The sequence below is a fragment of the Plectropomus leopardus genome, chromosome 8, assembly GCF_008729295.1.
Source record: "Plectropomus leopardus isolate mb chromosome 8, YSFRI_Pleo_2.0, whole genome shotgun sequence".
NCBI lineage: Eukaryota > Metazoa > Chordata > Actinopteri > Perciformes > Serranidae > Plectropomus > Plectropomus leopardus.
Genome location: NC_056470.1, coordinates 8,179,150 through 8,206,798, shown reverse-complemented (window position 1 = coordinate 8,206,798; position 27,649 = coordinate 8,179,150). Strand labels below are relative to the sequence as shown.

Genomic DNA, 27,649 nt, shown 5'->3' with positions numbered 1-27,649 from the left:
TTACGGCAATGCCAGCAGGGTGGAGATGTAAACAGAAACCTGTGGGAGAACAGGATGGCTTACAGATGACGGAGGGCAGATCTCCAGATGTGCAAGTGCATGTAAACACACACAATCATGGTAAATATGCACATGGAGGAGGGTAGAGGTGTTTGATTTATACACAAGGTTATAGGTAATAACTGCCAAATGTGAATGAGGTGCAAGTGAGGCAACACCTTGAATTAGTGAGACTTGTAACACAGGTAATAACAGCTGTTCAGCACAAAACAAGTCACTCGCTGTAGAAGAAAGGTGAAAGCTAACCAGCCAGGCAGCTGGGATCTGTTATTCAGATCTCTTTCTTGCCAAAAAAAGCATGCGTGTTAAAGTTCACAGTATTACAGATTAATGCCATCCTGCCTCAGTTTTACCCCTGCAGCACATACAGGTTAGATAACAGCTGCGATGGACGCCCCCTTCCCCTCTGCCCTGCCTTATCCGACCTCTCCCTTCCTGGGCAGCAGAGATGGATATCGCTGTTTAACAACGACTCAACAACCAAACATCAGACAGTTACTGTAAGGCTGATAAACAACATCCTGCTCCTTTCAGTAATCAATCTTGATAATGAAAGTTTATCTAGAATTTCTAGAGAACAGCCATAAATCTTTTTTTTATTAATTAAATATTCCACAAGCTGCTTGCTTGCAACATTTATAGGGTTTCTTTAGATAAAAATTTAAAATTGATGTTCTGATAATACCTGTAGCCTTTCAGTGACTCATTTTTCTTTGTGCCAATTAAAACACTTTGGGGAAAAAGATAGCTGCTCAGTCCAAAGATAACAAACTACACCTATGAGCATCTCTGGTACATAGTATCTGTAACTTCATAGCTCACCCTTATAAAATATTTAAGGGTATTATAAAATAAAAATGTTTCCTCTTGTAGTGCCATTCATATTCTAGATTTCTTTGGTGCGAGTTGCTGAGTGTTTGGAGATATCAGCTGTAGAGTTTTCTGCCTTTTTCTCAAACATAATGGAACTAATTGGCACTCGGCTTGTAGTGCTCAAAGCACCAAAAAAAAATACAATTGAAAAACTCAACAGCAATGTCTCTTTCCAGAAATCATGACCAGGTTACTCAAGATAATCCACAGACCTTGTTGTAAGCAGTTTTACGTAGGAACTATTTTCTTTCTATGTATCTACATCCGCCAACCATATCACCATGCAGAAGATAGTATGTATCATGGAAGAGAAGCCCAAGATGACAGCACAAGATGTAAACATTAATTAATTCATTCATTCATTCATTCATTAAGAAAACAGTTCCCATGAAGCTGCTCACAACAAAGTGGATTATTATTATGTGGATTATCTTGAGTACCGGGTCATGATTTTTGGAGAGAGTAGGATTCCCCCACACATTCATTTATTTGTGGCTGCCCACTACAATTAAAACATTTGCAGCCATTTATTGAGGTTACATTTTGTAGCTTTATGCTTTCATTGGGAGCGTTATTGGAATATATATGCCATTCCGTGAATAATTTCACCACTCTCTCAAAGTGCAGAACGTACTCTGGGCAAAGACGGAGCAGCAGAGCACAGGTGAAGTTAACAGGAAACATAATCCCTCATTGTGCTGGGTCTAAAGGTTTGCTTTCACTTGCGCCATGCATCAATCTGATCAGATCTGCTCTGATTGGATCAACAGATCAATTATCCACCATGACTCAATCTGCTGCTGAGGAAAAAAAAAATCATGACTATTTCAAAATTTTCTACAAACACAGACCCCCCAAAAATGTCTTAATTTAGAGGGGGGACACAAAATGTTAATAAAGAGAGAAACTCACGCCAAAACACCAAAACAATCTAGACTGATACATAGGACTACAGGTAGTTTTGATTTTGAGTCGAATTGTCCCTTTAACTATGTTTCACAAAAAAGTACTCCAACAACGTGGAACATATTCCTTTATATCAAATCTATTGTATAAAGATAAACACGCCCTGAAGCAAACCAACGTGAAAACTCCAAGCAAGGATAAAAGCCTCCATCACAAGTTGCAGTGTCACTTTTTATTGCGTGTGCTGGTTCAAAGCCATCCCTTCATCTCTGGACTTATCCTCGGGGCTCTCCTCTGCTTAGATAAAAGAGAAGAGGATGGAGCGATGAGGCTTGTCTTTGCCACATGCCTACGCCCTTGGCTTTCTCTCCTTCGCCTGCTGCCTGCCAAGGCTCCCTGCCTTAGCCTCTACCACCTCTTCATCACTTCAGCCATGGCTGGCATTCTCCCCCTCTGCATCCCTCTGTCTATTCATTATACCATCCCTCCATCAATGATCCTTTCACAGGGGCAGCAGTGTGGGGTTTGAGCAAGGCTCGCAGCTCTTTCTGAGGAATGTAGCTGAGTGGCCTTCATATTAGCAGAGATCTCGAGACTCTCAGCTCATAGAGCCACTGTCATGTGTCTTTTCACACCTCACTGGCATAACAATCCACCAAACAGCTCCGATAAGCATTTTACATGTTTTTCCCAGAGTCCAATGCGATCACATGAATGTATGGACAAGGATGGCTATCTCCCAGGGGCTTGTTAAGATTAGTAGGTCAAGCCTCTGGGCTTAACCTTGAATTAGTCGGGTCATGGTGATGGCTGGCAATGACTGGGCATTTAACCTGCTATAGAGCAGTTTGTGTTCACACAGTAAACTCCAAGCAATGTATATTACCATAGTGATCCATACTACTGATTTACTTACGACTGACATGTATTAATTGTATGAATGGTATAATATCTTATATATTGTGCCAAGATTTACTGTAATGTGAGACTACTGAAACAACAAGATAAAATTGTTTTAAAAACAATTATCTATTTTTTGCCTACTTTTATTAAATATATATTATATACAGAATGACAATACAATCCTTTTATGTCTTACAAGTAGCAATTTTCTTTTAACAGTTATGTTTTATTTTTATAATATTTATCTGAAGAAAATAAATGTCTTCTGTTTTGTATATTTGGCAGCATTATGCTTACACAACTCCTAGATGTGTACAGTTACATTCATCCCATTTAGTCTTTTAGTGTTTTGACCTTGTTTCATAAGACATCCCTTGGGTCACTGACTCTATTAGTCCATGTGATTGCATTTTATTTGGTGGGTCATGACAGTAGTCAGGTTTCCATCCATATGTGGCACAGTTTTTAACCAAATTTACAGTTAAAAGGCACAAGAAAATGCAAATGTTTCCAATGCACTTGTCATATTTTGCTTATATTTGTTTGTTACTCTTGTAGTGGATGGAAATGCACAAATTAATCAGCTGCACAGTTGGTAATAATAATAGTGTGTTCTAGAGCTGACAAAAAGAAACTTTCACTACAGTCCATGAATGTATCCCAACTGATTCTTCTTTTTAAATTGAAGCCATACTCAGACGGGGTGTGTGTGAGATGGATCCTTACCTTGGCCTCACACTTCCTGTGGGTGGCTGTCTTGCATACTAACAGAATAAGGAAGGAGGGAGGAAAGAAAAAAATAAGACAATATGAGTTTTGTAGACGTATAAAGAAATGAGTTTGGTCTTCTTTCTGTTTGTCTACATACATAACTACAATCTCCATTTGAGTTAACTGAATGTGGTAAAAACACAATGCGTTTCAATTGAGTGATGAATCGACTTCTCTTGCGATGTTATTCAACTTCTCCTCTCGCATAACATCCCAAAAAGCATGGCGATGGATGTTTAAAACAATAGCAGGTTTATTTCTATTGCAGCCAGCACACCAATTGTCATTTTTTATAATCGAAGGCAACCCAGACGGGTTACGAGCGACGATGGAAAGGCAAAAAAAAAAATGTTTTCATTGCAGTTTTGCAAAACACAGCTTTTTCGAATCACCTGAAATACTACCTCATGCAAGCATATAAACTTTTTTGCATTAAACGTTTTTCCATTAGGCATATTATCTATTGACAATTTCCATTTGCACAGTGTGAGGGTTAATGGAAGCCCACCTTGTAACACCAGTAACAACACATGCTTGTGACATTTACCTCTGCAGAAGGAGCCTACGTTGTCGATGTTCTGACGGCACACACTGCACTGGCGCTTCTTCTTAAAGGTCTTTTCCTTGAAGACGTGGGGCTCTCCCTTCCCCCCCTGCACACAAACACAAGGGAAAACCATACTCACACTCAGAAAGAAACCTGATACACAACCAGACATGGCAACACAGTCTGTAGAGCTGCTCAGGAACAATGCAAGGATCCCAGTTTGACTTCCATCCAGGAATTTGATTTGGTTAACCCTCTACACACATCTGACAGGATGAAAACAAGATGCACAAAGAAATTGGACTTCCCCAACTCTATTCACCAAAAGAAGGAAAACAAAGTATGTGGACTGTAATAATGACAGGCGCTTAGAACTGTCAGCTTTGTATGACAGGCCAGGCCGAGGGCACAGTATGTTTTTGTGGATACATCCATTCTCTACTCTCTTTGCCTCTTGAACTTCTGTTCTGGTTGTGTAACTGTCTTCCAGTAATAATCCTTGTGGTTCCCGCCCATACCACACTGTAATCCTTAGTGTGTGTGTGTGTAAAGTCTTGGGAAAGAGAAAAAGAGCAACTGTGTTGGTCTATTTCTTAAAAAAAAAGAGTGATGAAAAGCGAAAGTACAAGAAACGTACAGCTTTTCTTTGTGTCCAAATTTGTCACAATGTGTGGTAGCGTGTGTTTTAGTTTGTACATCAGAAGTGTGTGTGTGTGTGTGTGTGTGTGTGTGTGCGTGTGCGTGTGCGTGTGCGTGGTAGCCAATCCCGCCCAGTGCCTCTTTGTTTCCCAACATGGGATCACGTCCACAGATGACTGGGCCTGACTTGACTCTGTGGAGACTTTGAACATGAGAACACTAACAACCCAGGGCCAAGTATGGGGATTGCTTGGCATGTTTTCTTGCACGTATGGAAGGAGGAAATAAATGTGTGTGTGTGTGTGTGTGTGTGTGGGAGTGGGGACACACAATCAACATCATCATCACCATGACAATAAAGCTATGCAAGAAAGTGATCATGCTGCAAAGGCTACTCAGTGTCCACTTTTCCATAGCTTTGGATAATTAACCTGATGCATTCACATAAAGGGTTTTTTGTTTCCTCTGTGTGTGCTTTTCCTCCTTGGTAACAAAGAAAGGGTGCTGTTTACACACTTTTTCCATTATCCCGCTGCTCTGATTCTGTTCTACAGACTGGACAGTGTTTGGACAGCTGCCTGCCTGGCATCACCCTCTGCCAACCGTGTGAAGCGGCTGCTGGCCTTCTCCTGTACAAGTGCACAATAACCACAGCACCCTGGATGGTGGAGGTGGACTGGGTGGGTGGCTCAGAGGGGCTGGTGGTGGGCTGTTATGTAATATGTTGTGGTGAGGGAGATTGATGTCCCTCTCTTAAAGTGTGCAGTCATTACTTTTGGAAGCTGTAGATTTCTTATGTTTTCATTTATTTCTGTTTGACTCAGAATGATTTGGCCTTTTCTGGTTTATACTTTTTTTGCAGTTATAAACCAAAATCTACACAGATTTCATTAATGTTTTGTGTTTTCTTTTCTTATCTTGATCGCATTTTGATGAATCCTTGATTTGGCTCTCCTTTCCACATTTTCCTGAACCCTTAACATTCATTTTGCTTCTCATGACCAGTTTTAACGACTTCACGTTGCTCATTAGCTCTGTCTTGACATTCATGCATGCTGCCCACTCATGTTACAGTGTTTCCCACAGAATGAGACTGTATGTAAGGCAGTAGCTGATGACAAGTTCTTTAAAATGCGTGTGTCCCCTTGTGCAATTCTGTGTCCCCTCCCTAAATGTGCATGTCCCTGAATGCAGCACAGGCAGAGCTCTCAATTGTTATTATTTTTTTAAACAGCAGCAGTTTGCAACTCATTGGGTAGGCAATTAATCTGTCAATCAATTCAGAGATAATCAGATCAGATCAGATTGATGGATGAGAGAAGCAGCTGCTGCGGGTGACTGCAAAATTTGAGTGATTGAAGTTCAATTGTAATGCGTATGACATTTTTCTGCTGTGTCTGTGCCAAGCACATTCCATACTGTGAGACTGTCATGCAATCACAACCAAACTATATAATCTTTTGTTTTGTTTTCCTTTAATTGCATGTGTGTCCCTTTGTAATAACCTGTGCCCCCTCTTTAAATTCTGAGGTTTCTGCAGGTCTGTGAACGCAGCACAAGCAGAGCTCTCAATAAGCTCTTTTTTTTCTGAGCAGCTGTTTGTGAATCATGGGGTGGACAATTGATCTGTTGATCCGTTCACAGCTGATCAGATCAGATTGATTAATCAGAGGAGCAGCTACTGTGAGTGAACACAAACTTGCAGAATGAACGATTAATTTTTACTTTCAATGCGCTCGGTGTTCTGCTGCTCTGTCTCTGCCCAGAATATGCTTTGTGCTAAAGTATATATTTCAACAGTGTGACAAGTTAAGCAGAAGATTTAATCAAACGATTGTGTGGGAAATCATTTGCTAGATATAATCTTTGACACACATAGTCACAAAAGGACACCAGCCTTCTATGTCCTTATCCTCATCTGTGAACTCGCGCAATAATGTTGTGAAGTATGTGTGTATAGGCATGCATAAGCATACACAGGGGCCCACGGTGAGTTTAAAAAAGCAACCAGTTACTGTCAGCTATACTGTGGTGGCGATGTGGGCTGAGAGATAAACACATAGATGAGAGGTTGGCAGCATTCTTCCTGTTTCAGACACGATCAAGACCACTATATAGTCCAACCACAGGCAATCATGGTCAGACAGTGATACAGTGCTACTGGATGCTGTGTAAGGTCCCATATGGATTGACACCAATAAAAGCTGCTGTACTCTGGTTCCTGGGAGGAGGACTGGATTGGAAGTTTCACTGATGAAACCACTTCATATTTCATTTCACTGACAGTTGGTGTGCTGCGGTACCCTGGTGGCCTGGGTGTTTAGACGCTGATCAAAAACCAGAACATCCAAAGTTTGTGTCCAGCCAGGGACACCACCTCTCTACATGGCCAACCAATTAAGACATGATATGCTTCTGGCCCCTTCTCTTCTTCCTACCCCAACTTCCAGCGCCCTGGCTAAGATCACACCTCTCTTACAACTTAACCTTCATTGTGATCTCAACTACACTCCTGTAAAGTTTCGTGGAAGTATCTTGCACGGTTTTGATGATATGATGTTGACAAAATCAGTCCACTGACGGACAGACATATAAACAGCTAGCAAAATGCTAAAAATTGCTTCTGTGTTCATTCTTGTTGCAATAGGTGTCTCCAGAACCACATTTTGCCATGACACACACACACACAGGCTCACATAGTGACAACAATACCAACCCCACTGTCGCGGTTGGTAAAAATAACAATTGGAAGGCAGCTTTTCTGTGTCAAAGGCATTGTGAAGTGGTAGCCAAGTGGTTGGTGTGACCACTTATTTTTTGTGAAAAGCTGCAGGTTTGATCTCTGCAAAAACCATATCCAGAGAAAGTATGCAGCTGTATAAATGAAAACAGGATCCAAAAAAAAGTTACTACACGTAAACTTAAAAATATTCACTTTTGAGGCAGAAACTTATTCTAGTTTTGAAAACAGTAATTATCTCATTGAGGTTCAAATCTCATTCTTTATGTTGGAAACTGCAGACCATTTTGTACGACAAACTTTTCAAGCCAACATGAATGAGTAGCCCTTAAAGTGTTCAGAAAAGTGGATGTTTGAACATAATTCTATGACAACCGACCAAGATTATGATTGGCCAAAGCTACAGAACAGCTACCAAATGGACTTCGGAATAAGAGTCGACTACATTTATTTAACTGCGTGTTAAGAGTAGTAGATATAGCCTACTAATATTGCTCTGGGTTGCAACTTTCTGGCTCACAACATTTTGTCAAAACCAGAGCTGTCCTGTTTGTTTGTTTGATTTTTGGTGCCATTTTTGTAATTTTAAGCACTACGGTCCAAAAATGGGTTGTGGGTTCATTCTGAATGGACCGCCAGTGACTCGTAAACGTGTCAAATTTGTAGAAAATACGCCTTATTCTTAAGTGCAGTGAAATTGCATCACAGAGCTTTTATTTTTAAGTGCCGTTTCAGTTTATTCTTGCAATATGTTTAATTTACGTGTACTCTAAGCCAACATGTTGTTTAAATTTCCTGAAATAAAATTGAATATGTGGTAATTTATCTAATGTGTGGACCCTGAATTAATGACTAAGCAGGAATCTGGACCTGTAGCTGGAGCAGTTGGGAACCACTGCCATAGATTGTGTATAAGGGTGGACAGCATGTCTCCACTTACTCCCATTCTACAAAAAATGAAGCCAAAATGCCCCTGATACAGCCACTACGGTCTTGCACATCATTAAGAGCCTGAGTCTGCACAGTATCTTCGTCGGGTAGTGTCCCCACCAATACACCCATCCGACCAATCACGAGCAGCATCATTGATCGCGAGTACACACACATCTGTCTATCATGTCATCAAATCTCCTTTTTATAGCATCATATAACTACTTAAACCCAAACCGATCAGACAAAAAAAACATTTAAACAAACATCAGGGGGATGAGAACTACCTTAAATGACAGAAACCATCTTTGGGAAATTTTATTTGATGTGTATTTTAACTTTTTCGGTTCGGTCCAAGTCCCATTGGCTAACAGGGAGGGGGCGGGGTTTATGACCTATACTACAGCCAGACACCAGGGAGTGATTGATACCTTCAACAAGTAGTCTGCAAGTTAGTTTGTTCAGAAATATTGCACAATGACAAAAAGAAAAACATAAATAAATAAATAAGGAGGACAAAGTATTCAAAGACAATGCCTCTTCCTTTGATAAGTAAAATAGCATTCAACAATATTCACATTTAATGTGCTGGCCATGATAACTAAACAGAAGTATTTTACTACCCAACTATATCACATCGTCACCTTGTGCGGAAGTTGGGTTAGCTATGTGGCTTATTCAAATGACAGCACAAATATTAAGTTCAGAAAGTCATTTCAACTAGCTAGTGCCACAATAAATAGAAACATGCAAATTTCAGCTTTACCATTGGATGAGACTGTTTTGTAATTCATTGTCAGAAAACAGGTGGCCAACATTCATATTAGCTACAGCACAGTTAGGTAGGTTATTTAACATTTAACAATGTGAGTGGTTTGAAGTCAGAGAGAAAAAAAAACATCCCATTGCAGAACCATTAAAGAATAGATTACAGAGGGCATTGGTCCTGTATCATGGGGAAACATCCAAGTACTAATATGCATGATCACCTTAATTATGAAAAACTAATTAACTACCGAATCCATCGAAACACTCCACTCTTCTCCACTTGGGAGTCCAACAAAGAAAACCTCTATGGAGCAGCTTTATAACATCGAGGAAGATTACAACGCAGGAAGTAGAAAACAGCTGGTAGACCCTGAGTGTATGAGCACTGAAAACAACCTGTGATGCTGAGCGCTGTCCCCAGGATAGTAATTACTGTCACCACTGTAATGGATCAAAAACATCCTCCCCTAGTAAAGCACGTGTTATTTTGTACTGAGGGATCCAATAAAGATAGTGGTCAGATCTTTTCTGCTGCCTGAGAGAAAATGAAGTGAAAAACAGAATTAAATGCTCAAAATAAGAAAACAAGAAACTAAAATGGCAAGAAATTAACAAGTCAGTTTTTTCACTCATACTGTAAAAGCGCAAACTGGATCCATCCATCATCAATGAGTAATGGTGATGGAAAAAACCCTGACAAGCATACAGTACATGTGACCATTTGGGGTACAAAGCCTCCACCAGCTGGGGCCTGTCTACATTTCCACAGAAGTGACACAAGTTGTAAACAGCTACCTGAGACCTGGAAGGAAGAAAACCTCTTCACACACAAACACTCACTCACGTGCAGACGTGTATCCCTGCAGACAGCCAGTGGAAACAGACAGCTTTCCTCTTCCCTCTTCCCGTCACTGTGACCCCCCCCACTCATGCCAGGACAGACCCTACCTCAGCTACAACATCTGCTACGCACAAGAAGCTCCTTTTTCTAATATTTTTAGCTTTCTGGCAGAAAAAGGAACCAGAGGTCTCTGCAGTCAAAGAAATGCTTTCTAACCAGAACTCCCTCCCCTTCCTCACTGCACGTCTGCCAGCCGTCACAGAACAGTAGCGGGATTGAACGAGGGAGGGGCTGGACACTTATACAAGAGATGCACACACAGGCAGAGATTTATGCATACAAACGTAAAAACAAATACACAGAGACAGAGAGCCATTCGCGCACCCCTGGAAACTCTCTCGCTCCATCGCTCTTCTTTCTCTCTAAAAATAGTCTTGATATTTAGACAATGATGGGCATTGTGTGGGAGTGGTCCATTACTGACTACAGAAGTGGACACTGTGACCTCAGCTTCAGCTGCAGATGGTCGGTGAGGGCACACACTGGAAGAAGCCTTGAGGGGAAACTCTTCGTAATGATTTTGCCATTAGCAGAACTCAGTGATTGTCATTCATAATGGACGTTTGTTTTCAGATCTTTAGATCATTATTTTCAGGCCAAGCACTCACTATGCAAGTGACTGGTAGTTCTGCACAACCGAATGTCTGATATACCCTGCTAATTAAATTCTTGATTAAAGAGCACTCCAGTGATTTTGAACTGCACACTTTGTTGGATGTACAATGGAGCAGGTATCTTTTTTGCCCCCCAAGAAACCTGATGCCTACTTTACCCACAATGCAACTTGACTTGATTCACTTCACTGTACAGATTTGGGTGTCTTATGGTAGTAGTGGCAGACATAGCCTTGAGTATCAAGCCCTGAGCAGAGATAAGGAGAGGGTCACAGAGGTCTGGTACACTTTCTTCTGTCTAACTGCACATCCCCAGATTTTCAAACCTCTTGAGCACCAACGTACAGTGACTCAAATGACATCACTTTAGGTGGTTTATCAGACTTTGCATGAAGGCTTTAAACAACAAAAAAAATAAGTGAGGTTTCCCTTTAATCATATGGTCTAAAACTGCAGAAAATAGTGAAAAACTAATTTACATTTCAAGCTGTATGTTCAGATTTCTTGTTTTTTTTCTGACTAAAGACTGGGACAAATCATTGAGTGGCAAAGCAAGTTTTTGGGCACATCTTTAATGAATATGTTATTCTCAATTTACAGTCTGATCAAAAGAGTTACTGATTAATTTCTTGTCAGCAGAGTAATCAATGAATTGTTTTGACTCTTTAATGAAGAGGAAGTAAATCGTAAATCGCAGAGCAGGTTTTACCATTGACAATCACATACTTAGTCTACCTCAGTAAGTTAGAAAATTCTGAAGTCCTTAAAAGTATTTACAGACTTGACCCTCAGTGGAAATACAGAGTCTGCTTTTTTGTGACAGGAGCATTTACGTAATGTCTTATTACAGTATGTTTTATGCACTACAACACACACAGTCATTCAGTGGTGTGTGTTAGACTTCTTGTGCACTTAAGTCCCACCCTCCATTGAAAGTGTCTCACATGGGTCTGGGTATCCGAGTTCCTGCATCATTTGTTGGCATCAAGGCCAGCATGTGTGTTGATATATTTGTGTCAATTCATTTGTATGTGAGTGTGCACGTGTGTGTCCAAAGGGTGGGACAGGCAGCAGAGGGAACAGAGACTGCCTGTTCCCGAGGTGAGGTCAGCACTGCCGCCATGATACACTTCCGTTCACTGGGACTCCTGCTGCTCTCACACACGCAAACACACACACACACACACACACACACACACACACACACTGAATGGTCTTATTGCTCAAGCCCAGCATCACCTCCTACACCCCTTTGCAACAGTTGTTGATATTTACTGACAAACTGCACCATCTTTTTTCCCTTAAAAATGTTATCAAGGCGCTGTGAGGCGGCTTCAGTCAGTGATGATATCATCCAGTGATGGTTAACCCTTCAAAACTGGAGCAACATCATTTTTCTTGTTGTGATTTCAGATCCATGTTACAAGTGTTACAACCTTTTTTAACCCTGAGTTAATTGATGTGGTTTCTTTCAAAAACATGGGGAAAGAAAGGAAATGAGCAACTTGGTAATACTATATTATTTAATGGCGAGTTTAATTTTAAAATGTTATATCGTTTCGTAATTAATTTCACCCTTAATATCTTATCTCTTTACTCCTCTTTTTTCAAATCTGTATCTTTCTTTTCATTTTTTATTTTTTTTTGCTCTGTAAAGCAATTGCCCTGTTGTATGAAATGTGCTATAAAATTAAAGCTGCCTTGCCTTGGCTTTGTTTTGTAAAATAATATTCAAGTAATTCTCTCGTACTTCTTACTAATTTCTTGCTTCTTTTTAGATAATTTGGTCTTTTGTTGCTCCCTGCCTTTTTCCCTTGTTTCTGACAGAAATCAACCATATTTGCTCAGGTTTCAAAGGGTTAAACATGTAAGTTAGGACCAGATCTGATCCGACTGCAGACTCAGACACACGACTTGCAGAAGGTGTATTTAAAGGAAACCTGTTGCTATTCCTAGATGCCAATCATTTACATCCATCCTGCATTTATTCCTGCAGGGTTTTCCCGATGAGAGTGAATGGCCGCTACTGTAGATCTGAACTCAGTGTAACTGCATCTGGCACAAGGGAATGTGAACCAGGCTCTGTTTCAGCCTCTAGGCCTGGCAGTTTGCAGGGGGCGTCCCAAGTAAACACAGCCCTCATGGACCATTTCTGCACCATCAAACTTCTCAGTTAACACCCAATAGTTAAAAATATAGAATGCCTACTGTACACCAAGTACAACAACATTATTGTGCTGCTGGTTATTGCCTTGCTCAAAGGCAGCACTATTTGATATTTCCCAAGTTTTTTTAGAAAATGTGATTTTTAAAATAACAAGCTCCCTTTCCAATCTGCCGGCCTGTCTACATTACATATGGTTCGCATAAGAGAAAAATTGCTAATGAGCACTTTATCAGTAAAGGAAAGGTAGGAGAAGTTGGACAATGTTATCTTGTTGTTAATGCGTAGCTGTTTTTCCTCATGTCGCAAAGCAGGATAGGAGCTCTGACGACGGATCATGATATGGAGCTAACACTAATTGTCGGATGCAGCAGTCATTAATCAGTGTAGGCATGCATATATACACACACACCTACAGTGCACCGAGTGTGATCATGCACTCGACAGATTTGTGTTCACAGCATCCTTTTAGTCAACTTGTGCTCTTGATGTTTGGCCTTTGGAAAACTGTACTTAACACGCACACACACAACCACAGCTTGTCATCACAATCTATCGAGACTGAAAGGAACAAATTGCTTCTGTAACTCAAGCCTACTTTTCTTTAACAAGGTAATAGTTTTCGACCAAGGCAACTAACTCAACTATTTGGGCACATTTTATATTGCATAAGTAATGAATGAAATGTTTTCAACAAGGTAAATGAGAGTCAGTAATGAGAGTCAGTGGCAGTGAATCCAAAACACCTCTTCAGCTCCTGTCTTTGGCTGAAGCTTTAGCTTTTTACAGCTAAGAATGCACTGAGATTGTTACTGGGGAAATAAAGAGACCATCCCCAACTCATCTGCACATTAATGATTCATACTTAAAATGATTCCAGATACTTTCATATTAAGTGCTTTTAACTTATACATACATTTTCCACCTGCAATTATACATGCGCTTTCAGTTGAAAACAAGTTGTTTGTGCATTCATTCTTTTTTTCTACTAGTGAAAGAAAACCTCCCAAATACACATTTAGGTGTTAAGTTTTGTTCCGATTTTTGTTCAGGAAATGTATGAAATTTTGCATATTGAATAACATAATGCATAATTTACATATTTAAAACTACCATTTCAGAAACTTGTAATACAAAAAATATTTGGAAGTGACTGGCTGGGAAGGTTTCACTGTGATATCTGTTATTTAAAATGTTTACTAGATCACCCTGAGTGTCTTATTTTTGATCTAAAAATGTATGGAACTTTACAACACAAGATCACTTTCTCAAAATGAGTTTTATCTGTGTCTGAGACAGAAATCTCCACTTTAGTAACATATGCATACACCAAACTTTCCACTTTCCTTCTTATCTATATTCTTAAGGTTTACACAGAGGGGCTTGTTCAAACATAATTAACAGCCTGATTTATATATCTATTTTTTTTTTCATAGATGTGGTGTTTTTCCATGCCGGTTGACAACATTTTTTGATAAATGGAGGTATAAAATATCCAAAATTTCCTCTACAAACAATGACTCTGATTTTGAAACAAGATTTCTGTACCTGGCTTTATTTAGTGTTCAGATTTCTGTCCTTGAAATGCATGCAAATTAGTACATATTTAATGCATAATTTGAATATTTTAATATAACATTTTAGAAAACTTGTAATACAAAAACTTTTTAATTGTCTTAAAGGCAAACACTACCTAAATTTAGAATGTTGTTTCCATCGCCTAGGAAAGTTTGATCAATGAACATGAGTTGCTCTCTCTCAGAGCCACAAACCAGAGAGGAAAGTCTTAAACTTGTGATGTCATACTGTATACAGTCTGGAGCTGTTCCACAATGACTAAGCTGATTTTGTGGATCCACAGAATGGTTGTTCTCCTTTCTTACCTATTATGTTCCTATTTCTGAAAGACAAAATGTACCCATGTATTCTGAACATTTCCCTAGGTGCTTTGATATTCATCATTCCCACTTATTTTCTTGATGGAGTAGCTCCAGACTTTATACCCTATGACATCACAAATTTGACTTTAAGTACTTAGTTTTTTGATTTGGGAAAGAGTTATATATATTTCTGATTCTGATTCTGATTCTGATATATATATATAAGTTAATAGTTAAACCCTACTCACCTGTAATGGCACCTTTTATTGTGAAAAAACAACCTGACACCTGGTGGTCTTCCGCCAAACCTTGCACGCGCACATGCGCTCGTGAGAAACATGCTTTTTTCTCCCTCTCTGACATGACTTTGCGACATTAACAATACCTGACTGTAACAGTGGGGATGGTGGGGGGGCGCTTAATGCATCATATGACCCTATTCAGAACACTTTGTCACTTTAATTAAGTGCGACACTTCGAGAAACTTCTCACAGAACAAAGTCTCCATGTTTCTCATGGGCTACAAAACATTAAGTATGTGGGCTAACTGTGGAGTTAGCAAAGAGCATACAGTGTAACTCAACATATGTCAGGTACGTTTAGGTAACATATAACCTACTTAAGGCATACAGTAGTCTATTTTCTCTTGAAGAAGCCGCCTTCAACAAGTCTGCATAACTTAAAAAAATAAATAAATTAGCAAACCGCTCATGCAGGCAAAACTTGAGCATGAATTTAAAGTTATGGCGTCACAACAGAAGACAGCCAACTTCATACAAAGTGCGCCACTGCAAAACCCACATGAAAACTCAGCATCATACATTCATCCAAAAAAATCCTCCACACTGCAAATACTGAATAACCGGACCACCGAACACTGTATCCAACACAAACACAACCACTCAGTAACTTTCTCTCCAAACAAATGAGACTTTGTCATCTTACCTTGTTCATTTTCCCGCTTAACATATTCCCTGGTTTAAAAGCTGCCCCTCATTCTCAGGAAGACCATCAACAACATGGCCTGCTACTGAGATAACTTGTTTTCTTTACTCTCCGGTCCACCCCTCAGTACAAGGGCTGGGGGCGGGGCTACACTCAGTTGAAAGCGTGTGTGGAGTACTATTACTGGGATATAGCCCCCTGATTGGTCAGTTTCTGGAGGGTGCGTAAGGATACTCGATTTTGATTGGCTAAATTAATCACTGTAATATTCCTAGAAAAAAACTTCTAGTGTGTAGTGATGAACCAAGAATGTGCTTTACCTGATAATCTCACAGTATTATTTCATCACATATATTTACAGACAGCAGTTTTAAATACATTTATGATGTGGCTATTTAATATTATAGTCACTTCAGTAGTTTATAATTAAAAAATATCTAAATAACTGTAATTAAATAACCCCAGAATCCTTTACAGCAAGGTCAGAATTATGTTATGGTAGGTGGATCTGGGTGTGACTTTGTCCAAAATAAGTCTGAAAGGCATTTGAAATCTTAACATGTAAACAAACATGAAGCTATGTAGCTCACACACACATACTGGGGCGTTTTAATTATGGGCCCCGTGTGCACGAGGTGGCTCTGGGCCTCCTCCTCCCACACCACAATTTTTGCATGTGAAGCAGACATGTTTATGTCAACACATGAACTTACTGTAGTCTGTCAAGAGATGATTTTAGTCAAGACACTCTGGCTTATTGGTTCTCAACCCTTTTTCATCTGACATCCACACTTCAAGTTCTAAATTTGTTTTAATTTGTTTAATAGATTTTAAAAGAATATTTCACCTGTAAAATGACCATTTTTTTTCTATTAGTTCTATCTATTAGTCATGTGGAGTTGTTTTCCTAAGGAAACCTTTTTTTTTGGGTGACATGTTTCAATGGAAAATGACAACCATATTTATTTATTTTTTGATTGGGGGTTTCATTTAACAACAGTTAAACAATATGAAAATATTCTTTTATAAACTTACCCTTCTCATGTTGCATAATCCAAGTCTGATTTATTCTGTTTTATACACAGTACCTCCCAAAAACATGCAAATTCACTAAAACCTTACGATTTAAATCTGAACTGAAAGTAAAACTTATCAGACTTTAATGCTAGGTTTTTTTCAGCAAAAACATGTGTTCTGGATGTACTGAGTATACAGTTGGATGAATCAACTTGGATTACTGCACAAGCTGTGTGAGAGTTTGTAAAGGGATGTCATAATATACTTTTGCTAATGCTGAATGGGACCCCTAATCTATCAATAAATCAATCAATTGGCCAGTTTCCATACAGAGACCCAAAGTTTTATTTACAAATTAAAGGCAACACAGCATAACTTATTGATTCACAAATGGTCATTTTGTGGGTGAAGTACTCCTTTAAACTGGCTGTTATGTTACATCATTAAATATATAAAGGTGGAAATTCTTGCTATTCATATTTTTCCAAGGCTTGTTATCTTTTGTAAGAGGGTTCAAATAGGTTTTGCATATGCACTACTACAACTTATAGTGGCAGAAGCTGGATGTTCCAAACATTCGTGAGGAACACTCTTTCACAAAGATAAGTTGATTAAAAAGGGAAAATGTGTTTGAGTCATGTTAATATGTACAGGAAAAAAAGAAACAATACTTTGACGGCCCAAACAATACTTTGACGGCAACTCTTACAGACCTCCCCCATAGAAGCTTAGAAGGTAACAGGATCAGAAAAATGGTATTCATACTTATTTTACATCTCTATATATTTCCATGAAATTATCTTTAAAAAAAAAAAATCTGATCTGACCTACTCTGCTCTGCACGTACGCCATTAACTGAAGGAGTATCTGCTCAGCAACAAGTATCTTAGTCAGGAATCACTGTTTTAAGCCTCTACCTCATTTTGAGCACTGTGAGGTAAGCACGCCTATTCTTTCACAGTATACCCCCAGCACACACACACACACACACACACACACACACACACACACACACACACACACACTCAGAGTTATGCCTTAATAAACATCTGCAGGGACACTGCTGCAGAGTAGTGACCAGTGTGTTGGTAGCAGCACCTAGTGGTGAACTAAGAGAACACGCACCAGGTGAGGCAGAGTTTGGATAAATAAACACATATCTTGATATGAATCCCTTTTTATGTGCATATGGGCACAACTTCTCTGCAGCTAATGAGGAAAATATTCATATCCTTTCTCAGCTACATACACTCATAGATACAAAGAGTGTCCAGCTTTTTGATGCTGTGAATGTCAGCTTTTAAAATTAGACTGTGAACAGGTATAACTGCATTTTTGCATTAAGATGTAAAAACTAGCCTGAGCTGATTCACTATAATCAAAACATGAACAAATTTTGTACCTTATACATGACCATATACATGTTTGATACCTTGCCAAACTATCTGTACATGCTTATGGTTGTGATTACACTCTTTATTCTGTATGCCCGTGTGTGCATGTAGAGGTACATTTCTTTTGCCTGTCCTAAACTGTTCGCCCATAATATTCCCCAGCCTCAGACTCCTAATGCACATAGAGTATTATTTCTGTCTGCCGCCTCAATCTCTTCCATATGTGTCAGATTGACGTGCAGGTATGAAGGCTGCACAGTATATCCCCACCAATCACTGCGAAACGTGACTGTGAGTCACGACGTTTGCAGTAATCAGCCGCCCAAACAACACGTGCCGTAATGCAGTCCATTCCCTTTGCTCATAACCCAAGAATTTCCGGCTTATGACAGAAAAATGGGAGGACTGATAGATTTGTGGGGGTCTAGTTGTTTGCGGAATTCTCTGCTCCCTTTCTTGTGGATGGCGAGGAGGCATAAAGGTGGATGTTGAAAGGGGGGGTAAAACGCAGAGAACAAAGTTGTTAGGTGAAAAAGGTAGTGGGAGGGGGGCACATGTGAAAGTAAAAAAAATACTGAGGGACCATGAGAGACAGGAGGTCGGTGCTTGGGGTTGGAATGAGGGGGTGAGTTGGTGAGTAAAGTGGGGGGAGGGTCATGCTGGAGGAAAGATGGAGATGAGGAAAGAAGGGGACGTTTTTGCAAACATATGGAATGAATCCTGAATGAAGTATTCTCTCTGCACCAGCGGTTCCTAACTGGTCCAGCCACTGGGTCCAAATTTCACCTTAATCACTAGTTCAAGGTCCACACATAGGATAAATAATCACATATTCAATTGTATTTCACAAAATGTAAACAACACTTGGGCTTAAAACACAATGAAATAAAATGCATTGCAAGAATAAAGTACAATTGCTTAAAACTTAGTAAATAAAAAGCACTCAAAAAATGTGCATATTATTGCTTCAAGAAAAATGCTGTAAATGCACAGCATGTAAATAGGCCAAATAATACCAAGAAAAGGGCATTAAAATAGCTGCTGCACTAAAAACCCTTTTTTAATCTACAGCAGGAAACGGCACGTCAAAATACAAGCAGTGTTCCAGAAATTTACTGTACTTCAAATTAAGTGTGTTTTTTTTTTTACAGTCGGGTGTATTGGCAGGAACTTGACACCGCAGAGATACTGAACAGATATGACTCCAAATTAAATCACTAGCATAATATGGTAGCGGCCGCATCAGAGACATTTTGTCTTCATTTTTGTAGAATAAGAGTAAGTTGAGATATGCCCTCCATCCAGTCTATGGCAGTGGTTCCCAACTGGTCCAGCCACAGGTCCAGATTTGCCCTAAGTTATTAGTTCAAGGTCCAGACATTAGATAAATTACCACATATTCAATTTATTTCACGAAATGTCAACATGTTGGCTTAGAACACAAAGCAATACAACATATCGCAAGAATAAACAGAAGTGGCACTTCAAAAATAAAAGCTGTGTGCTGGAAATTCTCTGCACTTATAAGTAAGGTGCATTTTTTTTACAAATTTGACACGTTCTTAAGTCACTTGCAGTCCATTTAGAATGGACCCATTTCCCGCTTTTGGACCTTGATCCATCAGTTAGGAAGCACTGGTCTGGACGCAGTGGACACAATAATGCAAAATGATTGATTTGGGTTTATGAAATACTGCACGATGCACGACTGTACGATGCCAGGTGTGTTTTTCTTTCTAGTCTGACTAGAATAGAGAATTTAGAGTCCTGAGAACTTAGAGCAAGCTTGGAGGTAAATGAGAAAGAGGGGGACGGAGTGGGAACCTGGGCCAAGAGGAAATGAGGGGAGGAGGAGACTTGAAAAGGGGGTTGTGTTGCTTGACGAAGGATTGTGTAAGACAGCACTATGCCAAAGACTGATAAGGTGCAGCTGTTGAAGGACCAAAAGAGCTAAAAAAACGGTGGGTGAGACGTAGAGATACTAATGACACAGTTAAACACATGTTCACATTTATTGTGCCGATGAGCTCAATAAAATCCTCTCAGTCAGCCATCCCTACTCACTCTCAAAATGGGCAAAGCTGGACATTTTGGAGTGTAAAAAACAAAAATATTCTGTGCATAGTTCGCTGCGAGGTGTTTCTTTTAAGGGTGGTGCTGGGATTTTTTTTTGGGGGGGGGGGGTCTTGCGGACATACCAAGGGAGGAAGTGGTTTATGTCTTTCCCTTTTCCCTCGATCACCTTTCATGTGCCCGCAACACACAACAACAAGCATTCCTAAAATCCTGCTCAGAGTTTGGGACAGATCATTGTTTTCAAGCCGCAGGAATCTAGTCAGCCACCCTCTGAGCTTTTTTCATAGGAATTCATCTTTTTTTTCTGACGTGCAGGAGTGTGAGAATCCACTCTGTTTTACTCTGGATGTTGAGGGGGTGGTCTATATTTAACCCTAACCGGTCAGTGTTCCTTCCTGTGTTGGGTGTGTGTTTGTAGTGAATGCCTGCGGCTGAAGGCTTCAGTATTGGTCATGACCAATCTAAACTTTGTTGCTCATGAGAAATTACAGGGAAGCAAGACAAATACATATAAAACCACTGTCACAACGCCAGCTTTCTATGTATTTCTAGAGTCAACAACACACACAAAAAAGGAGCAGAACTTGTTTGATTACAGATTTAAACTTTTATCCTCAGTGGTGACAAACAGCAAGTTGAAAGAGTATTATATATACAACTCTCAGTAAGTTTAGCAATCTCAAGGCCCAGACTGATCAAACAGACATCAAAGAACTATCGGTGACAGAAGCCAACTGTTGCGTTGCCTCATGTCGCCTGTGCCTCAGCCAAAAATTTGCACATGAACACACAGCAAAGACTTCAGCCAACCACCAACTAGTTGATATGTTCTGCACCTGTGTGAGAGGAAATAACTCTCCATACCAGCAGGTGGAGGTACTCTGTATTCATCATTCAAAAAGGGAAACCAGATTACCGACAGGACTGATTCAAGGGGCTAGTAAGCCAGTTGGCACATAACAACACCAACTGATGTAAAAAGAATGAATGATATTTACCATGCACTCATGAACAATTAAAAAAAAAGTCACAAACTGTTTCTGCTTAAGAGCTCAATGGCTAAAAAAATAAATCTTACCACAAATAACAAGTTTGTTGCGTTTTTGACTCAAGTCATTTGTTTGATTTCCTTACTTCCATTTCTCTTCTTGTGCACAGAGCTGAACTGCCGACCAGTGTATTTTCACTGACGAGCACCACCACTAATTCAACATGCTGAATTGGCCAAAAAAAAGCAGACAGGGGTTGACAAGGGTCAACAAGAGCCAAACAGAGCCAATGGTGCAGGACACACTGCAAAAGCTAAGTAGACAGATGCTCACTGATGGCCCGGCACTGACGAACAGCCAACCTTTAGCTTGGTGTATCTGGGCCCTTGGAAGCTGTAACACATCTTGTAAAGCTAGAAGCAAAGCAGTATTATATTACAAAAAATGGTCAATGTCCCTAGAGCCATGCTAATGGAACAGGTTACATTCAGGTTTGTTCACCTAATTTTGAACTGTTCTGACCATTTTGACCAAAAATGAATATGATCGGAACCAAACTGGAACTAAAAAAATTATAGATTTTCCATTAAGTTTTCCGAAGGGCAAACCGTGATGATTTCAGTGGGCGTTTCATACTCTACAAGTTAGAAAGGGAGGATGGAGAGGGCAACAATGAAGAAGATAAGTAAGAAATTGTCTTATTATCATTCATGGTTGGTCCATGCTTGTTTTTGGGGATAGGCTTTTACATAATATGCCTCCATTACCTATTAATACAGACTTAACTGCACTGTTGACTGAGGCTACTGTACAAGATGCTTTCTACTAGTTTGTTATTCACATGCACTCGCTGGCCCAGCCACCGGAAGCATTAAGGTTCAGTATCTTGCCCAAGGACACTTCAATTGAACTACTAATCCTCTGATTTGTAGACAACTCTACCTCCTGAGCCACAAAGTGTTTGCAAGGTAACATTTGCTAGTTAGTAATAAACACAAAGAATAGCTGAGGCTAATGGAAAATGCCAATACCTTTGCAGGTATTTGATCATAATACCAAATTCTTGGACAAATTAAAATTCACCATAGTTTGTACAATTCAACCTGAGGGGGACATGAATGGTTGTAACAAATTTCATTACAATCCATCCAATAGTATTTGAGAAATTTCAGTCAAAATTCATCAACATTTCAGTTTGGACCAGAGTGGTAGACCAGATGACATTACTGTTTCTAGAGCCATGCTGCTAGCGTGGCTAATAAGATCCCGCCATTCCAGCGGATGCTGTGTGAAAATATGTTTCGTATTAAAACTCAACTGCCAAGTGACTCCAGTAATGACTCTCAGACTTAAACCTTTGGCTGAGAGTGTTCATTACATTAACCGCCAAGGCATTAGGATATTTAGCTTTCAATGCCAATATTTTATGTTTGTGATCATAACACACAACAAGACAGATCCCAAAAGATCATTTTATGACAAGGATATAACCTCGAGGTGGCAGTTTCATTACTTCTGTCCGAGGCTCGCCTACTTTGATTTGTCCCACATGAATTCTGCGTCATTTCCCAGGGCTCAGAGATTTATTTTTTAAGGAGAACCATATGAACTATTGTTTCTCTCTACCAGAAACTGTTTATTCCAGGAACCCATTTTTAGAGGGTTGTTTATTGATGCTCAGCTACTCTTTATCAACAACTACCCACGAATCACTGGAGTGTGAGGGAGTAAGGCATATTTTAACTGCACAGAATGAGAATAAGAAGTCATAGCAGGCTACGGGAAATCAAATAATTTGCAAACAATTCACAAAAAATCATTAATGAATCTGAGGGATTTTGTTTTGACCCCACTCTGCACATTGCAAATGTGTGAATGTCTTCAGTGAACTAGGTGAAGAATCAGTTAATATAATACATGATATTATTTGAAAAAATGTCTCAATATGATATTTTCAAAAAAGTCAATGAAAAAAAGTCAAATGAAAAAAAGTTAAAACAATCCCTTTTCCATGTTCCTGACATAACATCAGAGCTATGTATCATCGGAATTATGAATCAAATTATGTAATCACACTGAAAACAGCATGTGGAACATAATTTTCTGTTGCCAAATATTTCCACTAAGTACTTGCCATGAGTCTTACGGGGTATGTTTGTGTACAGTGTGTTCCAGGATATAAAAAAAAAATCTGGACTTTTACGGTTGTCACTAAAAGTTGCATCTTCTCACACCTACAATTGTCTGCAAATCCACTGAAAACAACCATGAAATCTTTTTTCTTTTTTAAAAAAGAAATAGAAAAACAACAATTAGAAAATGACCATAAAAAGATAAGACAACATCTCCTCCCCAAGGATAATCAGTGGGATTTAACTGGTTCCCACAGCCTTATATTGGGGTCGGTCACTGCTGGATGACGTCGTCCAGAGGGCTCCACATTCCCACGCTGCTCAGCATGTGATACGAAGCCACAGGGACTGTGGTGCAACCAACCATGCACACACACACAGAAAAAAAAACAAGCCAGATGGAAGATGGGAGGCAAAATGCACACAAACACACTCAGATAATTCACACATCTGGATGTAAAAGCCGCAGAGACTCAAATCTAAATGTAATCCACTGTGATGTAAACTGGTGGAGAGAGGTCAAGGTTCTTAATGTTCTCTCGCTTACAGCAATCTAAGTCAGCCTGCAAGCTGTCCTCTGTTAACATGATGGTAATTTCCATCAGCAGTGCTGACACCGTCACAACAGCACCATTGTGTCTGCGCAGATGTGACCTCAGCTTGGAGATGCCATCGTCATGCGCATCATCTTTTAAATCAAGGCTAAACAAAAACACACACACACTAACACAAACTCACACACACACACTCACACTCCTTTTACAAATACAAACAATCACCCTTTCAAACTTGAGCTGATGCTGACCTTTGACCTGAGGGTGGCAGGGAAAAGAATTTCCCACAAGGTAATTAAAAGTATACCACGAGCACTGACGTCATTGCTAATTCCTAATTGTCTCATAAAAATGGAATGCATCCTTTAGTTTTAACCAAAAATAAACTGACAATTCCAAATACTCAGCCATATAATATCCCTACTCATCTATTTAAAATTGGTATGTGTAAAAACAGTGTTGGTCCAATATGTGTTGCTGCTGAGGCATAATTACTACATCCTTGTCGGAATGGTAACAAAGTAAAGCTATACCACGCAGGATTGACGGTTACAGCTTGTAAACACATTTGCCAGAGAAAGTGAAAGTAAAAGCCAACCCCAGTCTTGCTATATTTGCGTTTCTCAACGCTGTGTCTCTTGGATGATTGCTGCCTCAGGTCTGGCACTAGGTTGCCTCCTCTTTATAAAGCCCAGACCTCATCTGCACAATGTGAAGGCACACGCCCATAAACATCCAGAGCACAGAAAATAAGAAGTAAATAAGAAAATTCAGGCAGAGGGCAGAGTCTCTGCAGAAAAATATGCAGCCACACACTTGTTGTGTCATAAGTAATGACTGAAAGAGATTATTGATTTGTTTTGGGAAAATTCTCCATAGAAAGAAATACAACATATTTTACTAAATAAAACCAAAATGGATTAATGGGACTGACTCCAATAAACCTACTTGCAAAATTGGATTAAGGGAGGACCTACTGATTTAGCACTTCTATATTATTGGTGGACTCACAAGGGACAGTTTTTTTATTTTTCATCCATTGTCAAAACCTGGCGCCTACATATCCCACAATTCAACTCGTCTGTGTATAGTTCGGTCACAGATTCAGGTGTGTTACGCTAATAGCGGCTAATGTAGCTTTGAGTTCAGTAACTTCAGGGTTAATGCGGTGCATTTGCACTAGGAAGTTGGAATTTCTGAGTTTCCGGGAACTCCAAACTGGAACGCCCTCTGAAGACAGATTTCCGACCATGAAACTAAAAAGAAGGAAATGTCATGAGTCAGAGGCAGCGTTCCAGAGGCCAGACTCTGGTGTCAGGTCTATTGGAGTATGGGCACGGCCAATAACACGATAACCCATCATATCGTTGTTGTTTCAACTTTGATAAAAATTCTTCCATTAGATATGAACAATGAACCATCAGTGATGCTTACTGATGCTTTATGGCTAAATATGTGCATTTGTTTTCCTGCCTTGTTATTTTATATATCGTGATGTAACGCTATCTTGGACCAAACAAGGTATAAAGATGCAGCTGCTGGCCTATATTAAAGATTTTAGAGATATTTATTTGCACAAAACAAAACAAGAGAAATACAACAACCAAGGATGACAAGGTTGTGCAGGTAAGATTAAGAAACCTCACCTCAATAAGGATGATAATCAAATATGAAAGTCATGTAATAAAACAGATCATGGACAGAGCCATGGTCTGTTTGGAGACCAAAAACAAGGAAAAAGAATGTGCATATCCAGATTTAAAAAAAATGTCAGTAACAACATGTAATGTATGTTTTCAATTAATGTTAGAGGGATTTTTCATCAAAAGTTGGAACAACAAAGACATGATACTGTAAATTGTCATGCTCGCCTCATTGACTCCAATAGAGCTGATTTCAAAGTCTGGCTCCTGGAACGCTTATGTGCAAAATAATATGTTGTTATGAACTGGTATTTCTAACAAACTTTCTAACTTGGCTCAAACGGGTTTTGCTAAAAAAAAGTCTTAGATTTTCAACTTGTACTTGAACACAGTCAACGAGGGTGTGATGTGATTCCCTGATCCAACCTCCAACTTCCGAGGTAAGTGAATGCAGTGTAACTCCATAACACCACTTTATTTTCACTTTAAAACTTGTCAGTCCCATCTAACACTTTGACAGGTGTCAGCACTGAATGGTTTTATTTAGATCTCAAGCAGCTCCCTCTGGTACAACAAAGGGCTTTATACTATTTTTTTAGTAATATACAGTAGTACTCAACAACTGTAAACAGACTTTGATGTGAGTGGAGTTTCCCTTAAATAAAGCTATTATTATTTGATTATTAATGTTGAAGATTTCAGAGAAACGTGGGGCTGATTTAACCCTTTAACACCTGGATCAGCATCAGTTTTCTTGTGCTGCATTCAGACACCTTTTTACAAGCATTAAAACCTCTGAAACGCAAGAAACATTGATTGATTTCTTTCAAAAACAAAGGAAAACAACATAATGAGCAACTTGGCGAGAAATGTCTCCAAACTGCAAAAAATAATGAACTGACAGGGGAATTATCTGAATATTAACTTTAAGAAATTATTAGATATTATCAAAAAATTAGGGAGAAATACCTGGGAAACTATATTTTTTAAAATTTCTTTTAATTATATATTTAAAATATGTTTCAGAAAAAAAAGTATTTTTCAACACTTGTTGGTTGTTTTCTTGATTGTCTTTCGGGTATTTTTCTTCTTTTTTTTTTAAAAAATTAATTTCTTGTTTTTTTGGGCCATTTCTTGTCAAATTGCTCATTGCCCTCATCCCATGTTTTTGAAAGAGATTTTTCAAATTTGCTCAGGTTTCAAAAGGTTAGAGAGAACATCATGCCTATGATATAATCCAAATGTTGGTTTTAGTCTGATATCATACGCATTGTACATACAGTTAAATAGATGATAAGCAAAATAATCCTAAATATATTTTTCCTATAATGTACCTTTAATTTTAAATAACTCACCTAGCCACAAAGTTGCATCCTGTGCAAAATGTGACATCTAATATCCAGAATACAAACAAAGACACCACTCATGGATGTCCACTAGATCTGCATACCAACATATGCATGCCCAACTCTGGTCACCACGTTTATCTGCAATTTCATCACACACTCACGTGAACACATGCATGCACACTGACCTTTGTCAACCTCATCCTGCCGCTCTCACTCCTCTCCAGGCTCCTTCTCTTCAGAGACGGGTTTCTGACCACCGGCACCGGTTGCACCTCTTCCTCCCCACACCAGTCCGAACTCAGGACGCAACCCATTGACGGGTGGACGGGTCCTGGCCTGTGGACTTTTCTTCCTCCTCCTCTTCTCTCCCTCTGGCCTCCGCACTCCCTCTCTGTCCTCTAAACAGACTCCAGGGCAGCTGTTTTTGTCAGCTGGAGAAGAGGACAGGGAGGCCCTTCCCCTTTTCCTGGCTGTGGTTCAGCCCTGCTACAGGGACAGAGGGAAGGATACACTCTTCATGCTCACTCTGCCCACCCCCCCTCTTCCTATACACACTTTCAAAACACCTCTCGCTCTAAGTCAGTCACATGCGGACTCCCCATTTTTCTGCCTCCACCCCCTCTCTCTGCCCTTCTTTGTTTCAAACACCCAAACTTTCTCAGGCTCACTTCCCTACTTTTGCTTTTCTCTACATTTTTTTTTCTTATTGTCAGTCAATCCTACTCACATCCCAGTGTCCTCACGCTTTTGATGCTCGTCGCTCAAAGATCCAGGTGATGCTCTCCTTTAACCCTCTTGTTGCTTCTCTTTCACTTTCCCAGCTCTCCCATCCCAAGAGCACTCTCACAACTCTC

The 27,649-nt window shown here is 39.6% G+C and overlaps 1 protein-coding gene across 1 annotated transcript; it reads right to left on the bottom strand.

Moving 5' to 3' along the window:
* LOC121947556 (tensin-2-like) lies at positions 1-27,649 on the bottom strand. The gene is made up of 5 exons (XM_042492660.1): positions 27,523-27,649; positions 26,981-27,278; positions 4,061-4,166; positions 3,469-3,506; positions 1-39 (listed from the first exon to the last, which is right to left on the bottom strand). Exons 2-5 carry the CDS (start codon positions 27,107-27,109, stop codon positions 1-3), a joined length of 312 nt encoding a protein of 103 aa, XP_042348594.1. The 5' UTR covers positions 27,110-27,278; positions 27,523-27,649.